Raw genomic sequence first — 16,443 nt, 5'->3', positions numbered from 1 at the left:
TTCAGCATTTTAGAGTGAATTTCTCCTAAGAACACATTTTTGTAATGCAGTTTTGACTAATGTACACATTTTTGCAAGTGTCTTCTACCTTTATGATGCATTTTGTACCTTGTTTACACTAATATATTCATGTTTATGTACACGCTTACCTAATTTGTGATTTTTTTGTAAATACTGGTTGGTTGGAAAACTGCACTGCAAAATTCAGGTACTGTAAGTGCAAAAACAGCTATGTTTCACTTCTCATGTTGTTTTGGAAACTGCAAAATTGACAAATTCAGCTGAATTTAACTCTCAACTGAATCAAATTTCTTCCCCAGACTCACCAGCTTGATTTTACACACCGACCTTATTTCTCTCACTCAGGCATTAAGGAAGGATGTTTCCTTGTCATAGCTGTCAACTTTTCCCTTTTCTTGCGAGGAATCCTATTCGGAATAAGGGAATTTCCCTTAAAAAAAGGGAAACATTGACAGCTATGTTCCTTGTACATTGATAACTTATAGTATGTGAATTGCCTTTTTCATTTTCTTTTTTTTGAAAGATGAGATGTGGAAAAGTTATGTGATACACCCAGTAGTGATGGATTTTCTTTTTATGAGTTTAATAAAATACAGTCATTTCTAATTTTTCTACCATAAAATATTCAGTATTATTCAACCATATTTCACCGTTACAGACTGAATTGACAACTTGTCTGCCTTCCTTTAATTTCTTTATCCATTCTGAAGGAGACCCGGTTATCAAAGAAAAATATTCTAGATTACTATGATACAAAACGTAAGTGTTCCCTTTCAGAATGATGTGATGATAAAAATCCCCTGCAGTGGAGCAACAGGAAGTGTTCTGCATGAACTGTGTGTTCTTTCGTTTTGCATTATTCAATGCTTTTGATCTGCCAGTTTCAATTACAAAGAGATTAGCATTTTAGACAAGATAATGACCTCACCCTTCAGATGTAGCAACTGGTGTGATTTCAACAATATAGTTCAGTGCTTCACACTTTCTTGAACCACCACCTGTCTAGGTTGATGCTATAAGGTCTCATTTGATAGTGAGAGGTTTGGAGATTGTTCTGCTTACAAATACAGGAGCAGAGCCAGGGCTGAGCCAAGACATTTTGCTGCCTAAAACAAAGGACAAGATGGCACACCTCCCAGATTTAAGTACAAATGCAGATCAATCTGACAGTTGAATATAATTTCGATTTCACCACACTTGAGATCAGCAAGTTAACTTAGGGACACGGGGCAGGTAGTGTGGCACACCCATGACTGTCTTCCAACAGAGGGAAATGGCCAGGGGGCCCAGAAGGAATGGACCCCCAGCATCCACCACAAGATCCACCCTCCCCAGCATTCAGCACTCGAAGAGGCTGCCTCAGCCTTCGTAACTGTAGGGCCATAGCTGAGCACACCAGAGTGGAAGCAAATGCATTCTAAAAGCAGATGCAAAATTGCATCCGATTCCCCAACTGTGCGTGGGATCCTTAGCCAAACCCCGACTGCTCAATGGTACACCGTACTGGCACCTCCCCCCCCCAAAAAAAATCTTGTGCTGCTAGTGCCACCACCTTCCATTCTTTGGCTGGGGCAAACCATAGAGGTGAGCATGGGCAATGTGGCTGGAAGAAGGGGAAGGGAGAAGGAAAAAGGCAGAATGCTGGGTGGGTGTGAACAGCAGATGGAGCAAGATGGGGGAAGGTTAAGGAAGGGGGAGGGGCATGCAAAGTGGGAGGGGTGGGAGAGAGAGAGAGAGAGAGAGAGAGAGAGAGAGAGAGAGAGAGAGAAGGGGGGTGGAGAGGATCATGGCGAATACTGGCACCTTTTTTCCTAGAAAAAAGCAGTGCTTAACATCATGTACTCAACACAGTATGTACCGTATATACTCGAGTATAAGCCGACCTTTTTCAGCACATTTTGTATGCTGAAAAAGCCCCCCTCGGCTTATACTTGAGTGAGGTGGGCGGTGGCGGTGGTGGAGGGATGAGTGCCTTTGCCGCTGTCGGCGGCGGAGGAATGAGCAGCCCAAAAGCAGCCTTTTCGGGCTGCTTGTTCTTCCTCCACTGCTACCACCACCACCAGGTTTGTGGTGTGGTGAACCAGCTTATACTCAAGTCAATAAGTTTTCCCGGTTTTTTGTGCTAAAATTAGGTGCCTCGGCTTATATTCGCGTCGGCTTATACTCGGGTATATACGGTACTTGTTATCTGAACCTTGGAAACTCCAGTAATATGGTAGGCCTGCAGAAGCACACTACTCTGCCCCAACACTAGGAATTATCCTAACATTGTATCTGGCTTGAGTGGATCACACACACCACCTTGCCCCCACGACTGAGCATGCTGCACAATGTCAGCACGCCCCGGGCCGGGCTCTCATGACATCAGCACACCCCAGTGTCCAATCCTCGTTCAAAGCCAACAAACTTTTCTCTATCCACTTCCTCTATGCCACGCATAATTTTATAAACTTCTATCATGTCATCTCTTACTTGCCTATTCTCCAAACTGAAACATCCCGAATGCTGCAACCTTTCCTCCCAGGAGTCCTTCCATTCCCTTGATCATCTGGGTTGCCATTTTCTGAACCTTTTTCAACTCTGCCTGAAATATACTCGGAGTCGAGTGTGGATTTCATGCTCTTTATTCAGCTCATAGTAGTGAGGAGCAATCCTTTTTGATGTGAGGTGATGTGAACCATACATATTACATGAAGGTCCAGCTATGCAAACACTTGTTATATGAACTTTCCGTTATCTGCACGTGAAGGATCTTTACTCTAAGGTCACTAAATGAATGTCTGGTTCAAATATCCGAACAGCAGGACCTGCATGTATACAGATCAGCAAGAAGTTGTTCAGCGCCCTGACTGAGTGCAATCTATGGAACTGTGGTCGGTGAAAATAAAATGAAAGGAAAATAAAATGAAATGAAAGGATAGGAGAATCTTTTTTAAATCATTTGGGGGTTAACCATTCTGGGTTTGGGAATTCACTGGGATTTTCCCAATTAAGAATGGAAATTGTCAGCTCACTATGCAAACACTCACCTTATGAACTGTTTCTCATGAACAGATTAGGTTCACCTAGCGGGACCTGCATGTATTCCAAATGCAGTCACACCATAGATTTGTATAATGCCATGGTATTGACAGACATATTTTCCATTCCTTTCCTAATGATCCCTAGCATAGAATCTGTCCTTATCACAGCTGCTGCACACGGGGTCTACATCTTCATCAAGCTATGACCCAAAGGTCTCGTACCTGATCTGGCCTGCCTGAGCATGTATGTGAAATTAAGATTTTTTTGTGTGCCAGCATGCATCACTTTACACCTGTTTACACTGAGCTGCATTTGCCATTTTTATCACCCATTCACTCAGTTTTGGAGAGGTTCTTTGGGAGGCCTTCACAGACTCTTTTTTATTTGTCATGGGCCCTGATGAGATGCCAATGTGGGGAGCTGGCTTGACCAGGACGAGGGGAGTGGGACCTGACATCTGAAGCGGGAACCTGAGAGACAGCTTTCATAGTGGCTACTCCCAGGCTCTTGAAATACTGTCCAGCCTCATCTGAGGCAAAAATATTTTTTCATCCAAACAGGCTCTTTTGTCTCATAAGGCAACTTGTTGGAATCATGCTGCCATTGGTTTGGCTGCTGTCTGTACCGGTTTGACTGATTTTATTGATGTGATTAACCTGCCTTGTTTTCATGATTTGATTCATTTTATTTTGTATTTTTCTTTGCATTACTGCTGCTAGCCACCTTGAACACCACTTGGTAGCAACAAAACAAAGTAGTGCCTTTCCTCAAGTCCCATCCTAGCCAGAAGCATATTATGTTGTGATACTGAATTCGGTTGATACTACAGATACTCAACAGGGCTTCAATCTCCTTTGCTTATTGCCTGGTCAGGTGATCTACTAGGGTAACGATGGTCCACTGGGGTAACAAAAATCAGAGTAAAAGCCAGATTGGAATGGATCTAAATTAGGGCTGCCATAAATTTGGGAATCGGGCTGCGAAATGGCATTCGGGCAGATTTTTGCTGAATCTGCAAAATGTCCAGGAAAACCCAGACGTATGACAAGTAGGGCGATTTTTGTTTAATTTTTTTTTTAATGTGGCAACCCTATCTAAATAACCAGTTTCACCAAACTATTGCTGAAGTTGTGACTCATCCGCAAATGACAATCAAATCCTAGATGGCAGATATTTTTTCATTGCTCAACCTAGCACTAATATGCAGCACCCCACCTTTTGTTAATCCATTGTAGTCTGAGGCCTGCTGAGGAAATTTCCAATGCAGTCCAGTTCTTTCAGTAGACCCTTGTGAAGAAAACCAGGGTCATCTTGTTTGAAAAAGTTGAGGAACACTGCTTTGGTACTGGCACTGTATCTAGAGTGAAGTTGGCATTTATCACTCAGCATTTTAAAAAAATCCCACGTTTGGCTTCAGTGGATACGTTAGGTACATAATTACAGGGAAATAAGTTTCCATAAATATCCTCAATCATTATCTACAATTATCCCCTTTCCCAGTGCTTTGGCTGTACATGGCACCATATCTGGTATTCTTTTGGCACTAGGTGCATAACTTCTTAATTGCCCAGACTTTAGAGCCATTACATGTTATTTTTCAATCTGCATTGCTATTTACTGAATTATGTTTTATTTTATCATATTTATTTTTCTTTGATAGTGCTTCAAACTTCTTTGCTAGACCTCTCAGAGTATTATTTCTGAACAAAGAGCAGTACATCAAATAAATAAAATAATCCCTAGTAAGTTTGGGCATAGCATTAATTCCTAAAATTTGAGAAATATTCTATTAAGAAAAGTCTGCAGGAATCTATGTTTTCCCCCCCAGGAAAGCCCCCCCCCCGACCCCAATGCTTTAGTTTCTGATGCAACATTTTCCATGTTTTGTCTCAACAGGAATAATTCCCAAAGCACTCCTGTGGCAAGACTGGCCCTAAGAGTCCAATTAAGTCAGCTGATCTGTATTCATAACCTAGGTACACTTTTCATCTACAGTTCCAGATAGAACTAAGATGTAACAGAGATGCCAAACACTGATGTTTGATGGTGGATGCCCTCCATTATTTTTTCTCCTTTTCCATACAGAATACTTATGTGCACCACAATTTATTTATTTCAGGAAGATTTAAGGTTCTCTTTAAGGGGCAAACAAGCCAAACAGTAGGTGGATGTCACAAAAGAAAAGGAAGAAAACTTGAGACATGTAAATTATTCCCAAATTAACTTCTGTTTCAGCCATCAATTTAAAGGTGCTCAGATCCCCCACCCAAACACACAATTGTGGCATGTGTGTGAAGAGATTCTACATATATATACTAAGATTTTGCATATGATGTAAGCCACCCAGAGTGGTTGGGGAAACCCAGCCAGATGGGCGAGGTAATAATAATAATAATATTATTATTATTATTATTAATAATAATTGCTTGGGCCATGATACCTCCACATGGAAGATTTCTATATGTGCATGTTGTAAAGCCACCTGACACATGGTCACACGGTGTGCGAGTGCGTCAGAAGTGGGGGGGATGTGGCCACTGGGTACCATGCCCATTCCCTCTTTTATCACATGAAGGGTATTTTGCATGGGTGTCCCTCGTGTTAAAATAAAATAGGAAGTAATGAAGAATATGACACTTCGAACCTGTTTTGCCATGAGAAAACAACAGTTAATTTGTAGTAATATTTCTATGAACAGTATGGTGGGGAAAGGCAGCTCTACATTCTCCTTCAAGGCTACTCTAGCAGGAAAGTGACTAAACTTTAAAAATAAATGCAACTCAAGTATTAGCCACCATGAATCAGCAGTATGCTCAGCAAAATGAAAAAGAGTTATAACAATAGCCATTTTCTGGGCATGAGATATTTTTAATATATAAAGATATAACTGAGCAAATTATTTTCTCCAGTGGTAATTACTGAGGACACCAAATACTGCTCTGGATCCTTGAAGAATTCAGTTTCTATTTAACCTACAGCTGTCCACATGTACAAGCCTACATGGCTAAAGTGAGCACACCACAGTTGTCACATTGCACATTTTTTTTGCCATCCTTCATCCCCAATAAAAACGACCTTACCACCTGATTGCAAAATATGTGTGAATAATATTTAATATAAAACAAAAATTGACATGCATAGGACAAAAAGCGCACAGATGCAAGACTTCAAACAACAATTCAGAACATAAAAGCAGAAGGCCTTGGAGTCAATGCTTGTAGAAATTGCTGTTTTGACTTCATTTTTATATTGCTCCTTAAGTGCAGGCAAGTGATGGGGGTTTTCCCCAAAATTATCTTTGTAGTTCCAGTAATAAAACTGCTTTATACTTCTAGAAAAATGCAGATAATCAATAATCGAGCATGGCCCAGTTGATTAAATTTATGTAAGCTGCCATCCTAGCTTTGAAAATACCACACGGAAGATGCTACAGAAACAGGCTACATGCAACACACAACGACAACGACATGCTTGGGAAGTTCACAACCTGATCACACAGTGACTGATAGGCATGTTGCTCAGTCGTGACCGACGTTTTAAAAACCATATTTCCAGCATTATGCTATGCAGCTATACATTGTTATGGATATAAGCCCTGCTTGCCTGTAAAATATATTTGTTCACTATAAATATTTTAGCATCCATGACATTTACAGGAACAAGCTTTTTACATAACATTCCAGACAGAAAGTCAGAAGAGACTCAAAAGGAAGGGCTCACTTAAAAGAGATCTGGTGCAAGGTAAAGAATACATATTTCCAAAGATGTATGGAAGCTCAGCCTATCATATTAATTGATCTCTCAAGTTATCTCCTAGGCACGCAGTTCCAGCTGCTCACATTCCTGTCAACAAGCTAATCCAAGTGCTCCATTTACTTCAGATTTTTACAGGAACCTGGCAAATTTCCTTGCATTTTAGCAAGACCAGAGAGATTTGGCTTCTTCATCTGCTAAACATAAAAATTTTGCTTTTCATTATATATAACTTACCCAAACAAGTGAATACAGGTTTTGATTATAATGCACTAGCATTCAAAAACAAAAAGATAAATTATGTCAGCATCTGCATTACCTTCAGTCACATAGTTGTGGTCTCGAAGAAAGCCATGGTTAATTTTCCGTGTGTCTGTGTCCTCGCCCATTTACAGCAGGATTACTCAGCATGCCTGTCCGCAGTGGACTGATAGAATCAGCAGAGGTCGTCACAAGAACACCATCCATGCTGCCACTGCCTAGCAGAGGCAAGAAACAGACTGTGGTATGATGTACAGCATAATGAGAGCTTGCGATGCAGCAAAGATTTGAAGGTGAATGAAAGAAAGAATAAGCACAAGATCGGCTCCTAAAATCAACAATGCAGAACTCAAAATGCCAGAAGGGGTCCAGATGCAAAGCAAAGAGGCCCTGCTGACATAGCTAAATTCTCTAGCCAGCTGCTCCTTAAATGAGCTCCTGTGCAGAGGCAGCTCCCAAAGCTTGCCGCTGAGAAATCTTGCAGAATGTGAAGAAAGTGGCAGGCAGCTGACTGCAGCAAACGCTGCCTGGTACTAGCTCAGTGATTGTTGCTGCAGCTACTGCTGTCATCTGCCTATGCTGCATCCGAGCAAGCCCCTCCCAGCCAGCCTCTCACTATCCAACCAGGAAAGATTTGCATGGAAGTAAAAACTGAAAAATGAGAATGCAGGCAAGGATTTCAGCTTGTGTGCCTGGAAACCAGGCCTCGAAATTTAAGGGAGAAAATAAAACAAAAATACTAAAATCAACCTGCTCTGCATTATCCCATTCTAGGATACGATTAATTTGATCTTATTCATTATTTGTTATAGCTGTAGCAATTGCGCTCTCCTGTGCTCACTTCTTTCCTTCTGCATTATGTTGCAGTCTTGGATTTCTAAGGTAGGAGGCCCTCCCTACTTGCTTTGCCATGCTTCTTGGGAGAGAACCCTGACACTCTAGACGTTGTCGACTCCAGCTCCCATCAGCCCCAGGCAGCATAGCCAATGGTCAGGGATGGTGCAAGTCCATAGGTCCCTAGTTCATAGCATTTTCAACATCTCCAACACAGCAATGAAGATGAACCTCCAGTGGAACCCAAGACAGAAAAGTTCAAATAAACAACTTCTGTATGGCCCAAGTCAGCAAAAATGGGTGGTTTTAGCAAAGGGGTGTTGCTTATAATACTCATTGTATATAGATGCATTCCACATTTTTGAAATTCAGTGTGTTTCATACAATCACACAACTCAAATATCCTGAATCAGCCATATTACAAACTGAGCAGGATTGTAGTTGCTGTGCATCCTGCCCCATTTATCCACCAGTTCTGTCTCACACATCTTGCTCACCTGTAATGGGGCAAAATTAATCATTCTTTTCAACACACAAGCAGTGGAGGAAGTAGGTTGTCAGTTATCAATTCAAAGCATACCTGGAGTCCTTTCTGCAAGTGGAACAGCAAACAAAAGGACCAGCAGAGGTAAGTATTCACAAATTTTTGCTTCCCAGTTCAGTGGCAGCTTTAACATAGCTGGAGAAGTCATCAGGCTGGAGCCTGAATGAGAAATACAGAGCAAAAGATGCAGTGGATGAAGCTTTTGAAATATCGCCCTTTGAAACATCGCCTTTTGAAATATCACCGTAACTTCCAAGTGAAAATCTGAATTTGAATTACACAAACATTGTCAACTTTATATGGGCAAGGAAGAGAGGTTCAACAGGTTTTAGTACTATGCGGTCTCAACTATGCTACCATCTATAAAATCAAGATGATTTGTCCAACCATTTAAAATTTGGACTGGATTATTTCCATGGCAAGTGCTAGAAGCTGTCTGTTAAAAAACAGTCACCTATACTTTATCCTTAAAATGCGCATTCAGTTGATCACAGCAGGTATTTGATGGCTGCGGTGGGCCTTCCCACTTAGCAGTACCCTCAGAACCACCCAAAAGAGCCCTGCTGGTCAGCTACTTGAGGCTGCAATGCAAGCTGTGAAGCATGCCTTCTGAGCAGCCCACACTGCTGCACGGTAAGCATGACTATGCACACTAACCAGAGCTTGGTCAACTTCAAAGCAAGGCTTCTGCCAGCAAGGGAATCCCAATACATTTTTGCGCTCAAAGCAAAACGTCCTGCTGCCACCTTCGTGATAGGAATGGGTGAGGCTCTGCAAAGGCTTCCCCTCAAGGAAAAGACCTTAGAAAGCCTCGCTGGAAGATTGGGGTGTGTGTGGCAAAATCCACAAGGGTGTCCAGAACCGCCCCTCTGGCCAATACTCAGTGAGAGGGGGGCATTCCAGAGAGCTTTGGCACTGACCTCCCTCCACCTCTAGGGGCACAGGGACACCAGTGCCAAAACAGAGCTTCTTCCACAGCGGCAGAAGTGGTGGGGTGGGGTGGATGCTGCCCCTTGCGTTTCCGCTGCCTGATGCGGCTGCTGCATCCCACCTCAGCTGTGGGCCAGCTCTGTGTGCTGCCATGTGTCTTCATAGCCCACAGCTCTTCAGAATACCAGGGAATCAAATGTGCTCCACAACGCCAGAGCAGATACTCAGGGGTGATTATGCCAACCACTCATCTCAGCTAGGGCTGGCCCAATATTTTTGGCACCTGAGGCGAACCACAAAATGGAACCACACCACCAGGGAAGAAGGGGCGAGTGAAGATCTACTTCAGGAACAAGGGCTGGTGAGTGAAGATCTACTTCGGGAACAAGCACGGGGGCGGGAGGATCTAATCAACCGTACCCAACAGTGGGAATCAAAGGCCATCATGGGCAAGGGTGCTTCTGTGAATCACGCTGGGCATGTGCAGAGCCCAGGATACCCCAATATTTCCTCTCTAGGGGTGCAAGGAGACCATCAATGCCATTAGTGCCTCCTATTCACTGAGAGGCCACTGTGGAGGCGGCAAGCAGGGGGCTGCCAAGGAAGCAGATTGTCTGGCTTCCTGGCAGCGTGTCACAGTCATTGCTGCCACCACAGCAACAGAAGGCGGCGATGCATTCCTTGGAGGCTGGATCTGCTTCTCTTGCGGCTCTTGCTGCCTGAGGCAATTGCCTCACCTTGTCTCATGGGTGAGCAGCTTGGCCCCGATTTCAACTCACGATTCCACAGTGAGATCAGGGCTTTGACAGGATGTTCAAGCTTTCTCAGCTGTAAAATCCTCCGGAGCATCCGGGAATTGATCAGGCTCCAGGGGCAGACCATTCAAACCGGTACACCACCCTTCTAATGTGAATTACCTCCACCAACCCAAACTTCACCAGACATTGGTCAGACTACGACCACAGGCACAGTACCGTCGGACCACAACTTGCACCACTCAGGGGAGAGATTACATTGAAGGTATGATCTGCTTGGTGTGTCAGACCGATGAACATTTGAGACAGCCACATGGTTGTCATGGAAACCACAAAGTCCCAAGCTGGCCCAACAGCAGCCTCCATATGGATGTTAGACTCATTATGAACTATTGCCCTGAGGTCCGCCAGCATAGTGCTAGACATTTTACAGCGAAGGAAATGGGACTCCTATTGGTGATGCTCCTGCCCTGGCTCTCCAATATGGCCTGGTGCTGCACCCACCCAGCTGACCCACTCAGGTCTCAGTAATACATGGCAAGTTGGCGCCTTCATCCATGTTCAAAGAATGGCTGAGCATTATTTTGTACTGACCTGGCATTACAGAGTCCCACTGCCAGACCAGAGGACTTGGTGGATAAAGTGCCCACTTGAGTTCTTATGAGGGAAAATAGTTTTCCTCTATCCGCTTTCTCAATGCCATGCATACTTTTATAGTGTACTATCAAGTCAGTTCTTACTCACCTTTTCTTTAAGCCAACCCTCAGCCCCCAATGTTGCAACCGCTCGTTTCTGGAGAGTTGCTCTAGCCATTGATCATTTTGCTTGGCCTTTTCTGAAGCTTTTCTAACTCTGCAATATCCTTTTTGATGTGATCAGAACCTCACTACTTTCTTTCATCTGTCCTGAAAATGCTGTGTGTGACAGCCCTGAAAAAGGTGAATTCCATGTTAGGGAACTTTAGGAAAGGAACTGAAAATAAAAGTACAAATATCATAATTCCATTATACAAAACAGCGGCATGACTACATTTTTAAATAATCTGTAAACTTATGGTAACTAAACCTATATAAAAATATTATTGAGTTGAAAATGTGCAGGGAAGAGGAACCTCCTTATGAGGAAAGGTGAAAAGGGGATTTTTTTAGTTTAGAAAAAAGTAAGTAAAGGAGGAGGACATGATAGAGGTGTATAAGATTATGCATGATTTGAAAAAAGTTTAAAGAGAAAAGTATTTCTCCCTCTCTCATGGCACTAGACCTCATGGACATTCAGTGAAGCTGAATGCTGGAAGATAAAAGAAAATACTTATTCACAGTGCTATTTTTCTAGGGAACAAGGTGCTCAAATTCACCATAAATGCCTCCCTTGTTCTCTTAAAATGGCAATGGCACCCATCTGAGAGGTGCCGGGACTGAGTTCCTGTGAGTTCCCCTGGAATAAAAGCCCTGCTTCTTCACAGAGCACGTAGTTAAACTATGGAACTTGCTTCGACAGAAGGCAGTGATGGATGGCTTGTAAAAGAGGATTGGACAAATTCATGGAGGAGGAGAGGGCTATTGATGGCTATTAACTATGTTGGCTATGCTCTGCCCTCCCTCCACAACTGGAGGCAGCAATGCTTCTGCATACAAGTTGCTGGAAACCACAGGAGGGGAAAGCACTATTTGTGCTCAGGTCCTGTTTGCAGGTTTCCCACTGGGGGGTCTGGTTGGCCCCTGTGAGAAGAGGATGCTGGACTTAGATGGGCCCCTGGCCTGTTCCAGAAGGCTCTTCTCATGTTCTTAAGGCAAACCATGAATTCCTTTTGCCATGTTTCCCTCAAAGAGAATGTTCAGAACAATAAAGATCCATAAAAGTGTTTAAAGTCAAGATGAATAAAAATGTATGCGATTATTTTTAAGGGGGAAAATCCTATTTAGCATAGCTCTTCGAAGGTGTTTCTACAGGTGGTAGATGACTGAAGCTGCTGCCGGTTTCCTATTAATTCAGTGCTGGTAAGCAGTTTTCCATTCCGCGTATCCAGAATTTTCAGGGTCACCGCAAATGAGGCAGCGCTGAGGGACCGATTTACATTTCGCCCCAGGGTAGCTGTCGCCATGTAGCAAAGCAAATGTGCGAGTTCTTTCTTCAGAGTCGCCAAGACTGCGCTCTTTAAACCTCCCAGACTTGGACCCTCTTGAAAGTTTATTACGAATCAGGGGTTTCCGCATATGAACCTCCATCTATTTATGTCACTGGTAGCGCAAAAGGGGGGGGGGAACCAATGCGGAGGAGGGAGATGGATTTACGACGTGAACGTGCAATTCAGCAAAAAAAGAAAGAAGAAGGTTTCACAGTTGCGTTTCCAATTCGGGCTGAGGCAAGAGGCGCTTCGGGGAGCCTGACTCCCAGCCCGGTATCGGGCGCTGGGCCGGCAGCCGCGGGGCGCCATTGCGACGGGCGCCCGGAGCACCTCGAGGCTTCTTCTTTCTGGCGAAGGTGTCCCGCGCCGCCTCCGCCTTCCCTCAGCCGCGCAGAGGAGGAGCCGGGCCCGCCGGGCGCTGCGAGGGAGGCGCAAGTCCGCGCGCGAGGAGGAGCCGGGCGGGAAGGCGGAGGCGGCGGCGGCGAGGATGGCGGCCCCGGGGGGCTCCCGGCGCCGCGGCGGGAAGAAGCGCCCCTGACGGGACTCGCGCTATGCGCGCAGGTGAGGAAGGCGGGAGCGGCCTTTGCGCCCCCGGAGGCTGGGGACCGGCGGCAAGCGCAGCCCGCCTGCTGCTGCTGCTCAGCGGCGACGGGGGTTGGCTGCGCTCGCAGCAGGTGCTCAGGCCGCCTCTCCCTCGGCGGCGTTTCCCAGGTGCGAGCCCGGAAAGCGGCAGGCCGCGTGTGGACGGGCGCCGGGCTCCGCTTCCCTCCGGGCGGGCGGGCGGGCCTGGTGGACGCGGCGCCCTTGAGCTGCGCGCCATGGCCGCTTGAAGGCGTCTCCTCACACTTGGGAAAGGGCTCCTCCTCGGTCTCTCTCGGCTCGGGGAAGTTTCTTCCGCTTGTGCGAGCTGATAAGGCGATCTCCGCCAGAAGGAAGGCCGAGGGACCGACTGCAGCGGGGAGATCTCCCGAGGCAGAGCGGGTGTCCGCCGCGCACACACCTAACAGCCCGAGATAGAAAATCAAGGCGAAAATCAAACGCCCTGCAACTGCGGTAGATAAATTTCATGAAATAAATAAAAATAAATTATATTGATAACTCAACTTTTGTGACTTTTAAAAATATATATATTCCAGAAGAAGCATTCATCATCTGCAGTTTGGAGAAATGTGGTTTGATCTTTTTAGGCATCTGTGCATATGCTTGACATTTGAGCGACTGCTGTGTTCTTGACATGGGACAGTATTTGAAGGCTGTCTCTGGTACAAAAGAAAATGGGTCTCCAGTAGGGAGTACCTTAACATCTGGACTGGATTCCTGACAGCTTCAGCATCCTCCTCATGACCAGAAACCTGCTTAGAGAACTGTCCTCTTGCTTATGACTTTGCTGTTGAGCACTGGGTTCTTCCTTTCCTGAGACTTCGGGTGATAGCAAGGAGAAGCCTCCTCTTTCTTGGGCTTACAAATCAAGGAAATATTTCCATTAGTATGTAGCCTTGCTTTGAAAGCTGAGAATTAGTGATCTTGTCACCAGTAACCTGAAAACCAAGCAAAGTCTGCATTGGTTGTCCCCATGGCTTCTAATAGTTGTGGTTGCTTCTCTTGGTTTTGCCTGGAGAAGCAGGAAAGGTCTTGGAGACATCTGAGGTATGGCCCTTGTTGGCTGGTGGCACCTGGAAAGCCGGCCCAGCCTGGTCAATAGGATAGCAATGCTGCTTTTTAGCGTTGGATATGTGGCTGCTGTTTTGTTGTTCAATCTCTTCTTGGTGAAGAAGAGCATTCAACCAAGATGGCTTGAGCAAATATTGGCTAGTCTAAAATGTGCCATTTGGGCATAAGGTGCTTGTGAGGGTAGTTGGTAGGCAATTTAGAGTATAGTTTTGAAGAAAGCTGCCTTTCTCAAACATGGATTTGTCAAGTCATTGCAATCTGACTATTGCAACCTATATAGCCTAAAATATGAAAAAGAATTTGTAATTTACAGCTCTCAAATTCTGTACATAGAATAGCATATCTGAGGAATGTCTATGAAGTCCCTGCCAGAATCGTATCCCTAGATACCTTTTTAAAAGCAGAAATGAGGTCTCCCAGCCTGTCTGCAGGCCATACCCCATTCTGCCTCTTTGACTTGCCACTGGCCTCTGTTCCATCCCCTCCATTGACAGTCTAGACTGGTGAGCTTTTGGCAGCTGAGAAGCAGGGCCAGTGGAGCTGTGTAGTGCCAAGAGCTTGGTTGGAAACGGGGAGTAAATGCAATGTGATAGTGCTCTCCTCTTCCTGCATCTCCAGTTTGCTGCATTTCCTTTGGTTGTGCTGAGAAAGGGGCTTTTCCTCAAGCACACAGTGAAGAAGCAAAGAAAGGAAGTCCCTTTTGTAGTGTGAAGTCTGTATGTTTTGGCTCTGACATTGCTGGTATGCAACCCCTCATCCAGTACATCCAGTATTATTAGTATTAGTATTGGTATTAATATTTATACCCCACCCATCTGGCTGGATTTCCCCAGCCACTCTGGGCGGCTTCCAGCAAAATATAAAAAATAAAATAAAATTTCAAACATTAAAAACTTCCTGTGACTTCATTACTTGATAAAAGATGACTTGAGTAGCCTGGGGTCCTAAGTAGGTGTGCCCTTTGTCATTCCTGCTTCCTGATATATTTATAGAGCCACTCAGTAGTATTAGATTATGCTACGTCTAAATAGTGAGAGATGCATGATGAACTTACTTATGACAGTCTCTTCCACTAACAGATCAGCGTGAGGCAATCCTGAACAAGATATACTTGCTGAGTGAATGTGTTTGCACTGCTTTTCCAACAGTAGCAAATGAATAAATAAATGAAGAGGAGCTTTAAGACTCCAACCCATTATGCAAAAGGTTTTGCTTCCGGCATGTCTTTGTGGTTGAAAGCAGAATGACATATTAGTACTTGCACAGTCTATAAACATGGATGCCGGATAGTGTGAAATGGGAATAAGCTAGCATATTCTGATGGAAGGCTGCTGTTTGGATAACTGTTGCCTGTTGCCATATCTGTTTTGAAAAAATGAGGTGTGTATGACTACAGGCATAACAGGATTGTGCTTCATTGAAGTGGGAACTGGCATGAGCGAGGTGAGGGGGAAAACCAGTATTTTCCTAGAGGTGAAGAAAAATGTAATTTGGGCAGAAATAGTTTGGAGGTAAGAGTTTAGAAGAAGGAATCTGGTGAGAACTGAATTCTGCCAGAAAATTAATTTTCAAGGAATCTGGGGAAGGTGAATATGTAAAAAGAAAATATTTTTATTACAGGAAATTGTAATTGGGCTTTTATGTATAAGGTCTTTGCTGAATCAGTTCAAAATTCATTTGAGTCATCAATACGGATGCTGGAGAATTCCGCTCTAAGTAGAGGCAGATACAGAAATTCCCTGTTTGCATGTTTGATCAACGCTCAGGAATGTACTTCCTTGAAGTGAATGGAAGCCACATTCATTCATCCACACTGTTTTAAGTGAAGATTTTATGTAATTAATATAGTAATTTTTGGCTTGTTGCTTTACTTGATGTTTCCTAACACTATTACTGTATCATGAAGCACAACAGAGGTTTAGAAGCATGAGGGGATATGGCTGGACATTAGCTGCTTCATTTACTTTAAAACAGAATGCACATGGAGGTAAATAACACAAGGTATTGGTTTTTGGCTGACAGAAGGGTTTCTAAAATGTGAGAAAGTCAATGATGTATACAGGTGCCTCTTTGCTTTTCTTATTACATGGAGAAGAATAATCTCTCAATATCTGTGGATTTTATTTGTGATCCTCCATTAAAGTCCTAGCCTCTTTGTCGGCGTGGGAAGAACCATCCTGATTTGACTACCCATATTTGACCACTGTATACTTTTTTTAAAAGTATAATTAAATCTAAAATTTCCTCCCCCTTCCTTGCAGTTTTCTTGACATAACTAGACTTGACCAACCCTGATGCCCAAGTGAGGGAAGTGAACTAGGATGACAAATTTATAGTGAGCTGTGAAATCAAGATATCCCCACTTACCTGGGAGTAGATTAGCTTTACATTCATAAATGGCTTTGTGGTGAGCAATTAACCACTTCAAACAGCACCTTCTTTAAGGTGTCAGAAGGCTCTTTGCTGTTTTTCCTCAAAAAGAGTAACAGGGCTACTTTCTGAAAATTCATTAACTTTGAAGGGAG

At 44.1% G+C, this 16,443-nt stretch overlaps 2 protein-coding genes across 6 annotated transcripts in view; one reads left to right on the top strand and one right to left on the bottom strand.

Annotated features, from left to right (window-relative positions):
• Window positions 1-13,233, bottom strand: part of PPP2R2C (protein phosphatase 2 regulatory subunit Bgamma) — a 44,440-nt gene extending 31,207 nt beyond the window's left edge. The window contains exons 1-4 of one of the 5 annotated variants that reach the window (XM_081207840.1): window positions 13,092-13,233; window positions 10,867-11,051; window positions 8,474-8,596; window positions 7,118-7,277 (exon numbers count right to left, since the gene is read on the bottom strand). In XM_081207840.1, coding sequence (XP_081063966.1) covers window positions 7,118-7,187 — 70 coding nt within the window. In that variant the 5' untranslated portion in view covers window positions 7,188-7,277; window positions 8,474-8,596; window positions 10,867-11,051; window positions 13,092-13,233. Of the gene's footprint in view, window positions 1-7,117; window positions 8,193-8,473; window positions 8,597-10,866; window positions 11,052-13,091 lie in introns of those variants that run through there. The other 4 variants (XM_081207842.1, XM_081207838.1, XM_081207839.1 and 1 more) reach the window with 4 other exon arrangements.
• SH3BP2 (SH3 domain binding protein 2) overlaps window positions 12,672-16,443 on the top strand; it is a 28,042-nt gene continuing 24,270 nt past the window's right edge. Inside the window, exon 1 of the mRNA XM_081207768.1 lies at window positions 12,672-12,808. The gene's annotated coding sequence lies outside the window, so the exon portion shown is untranslated. The remainder of the gene's footprint in view (window positions 12,809-16,443) is intronic.

The sequence above is a fragment of the Podarcis bocagei genome, assembly GCF_964188305.1.
Source record: "Podarcis bocagei genome assembly, chromosome: 9".
In the NCBI taxonomy this organism is placed as follows: Eukaryota; Metazoa; Chordata; class Lepidosauria; order Squamata; family Lacertidae; genus Podarcis; species Podarcis bocagei.
Note: the sequence above shows the minus strand (reverse complement) of the source record. Positions and strands in the feature narration are given on the sequence as shown.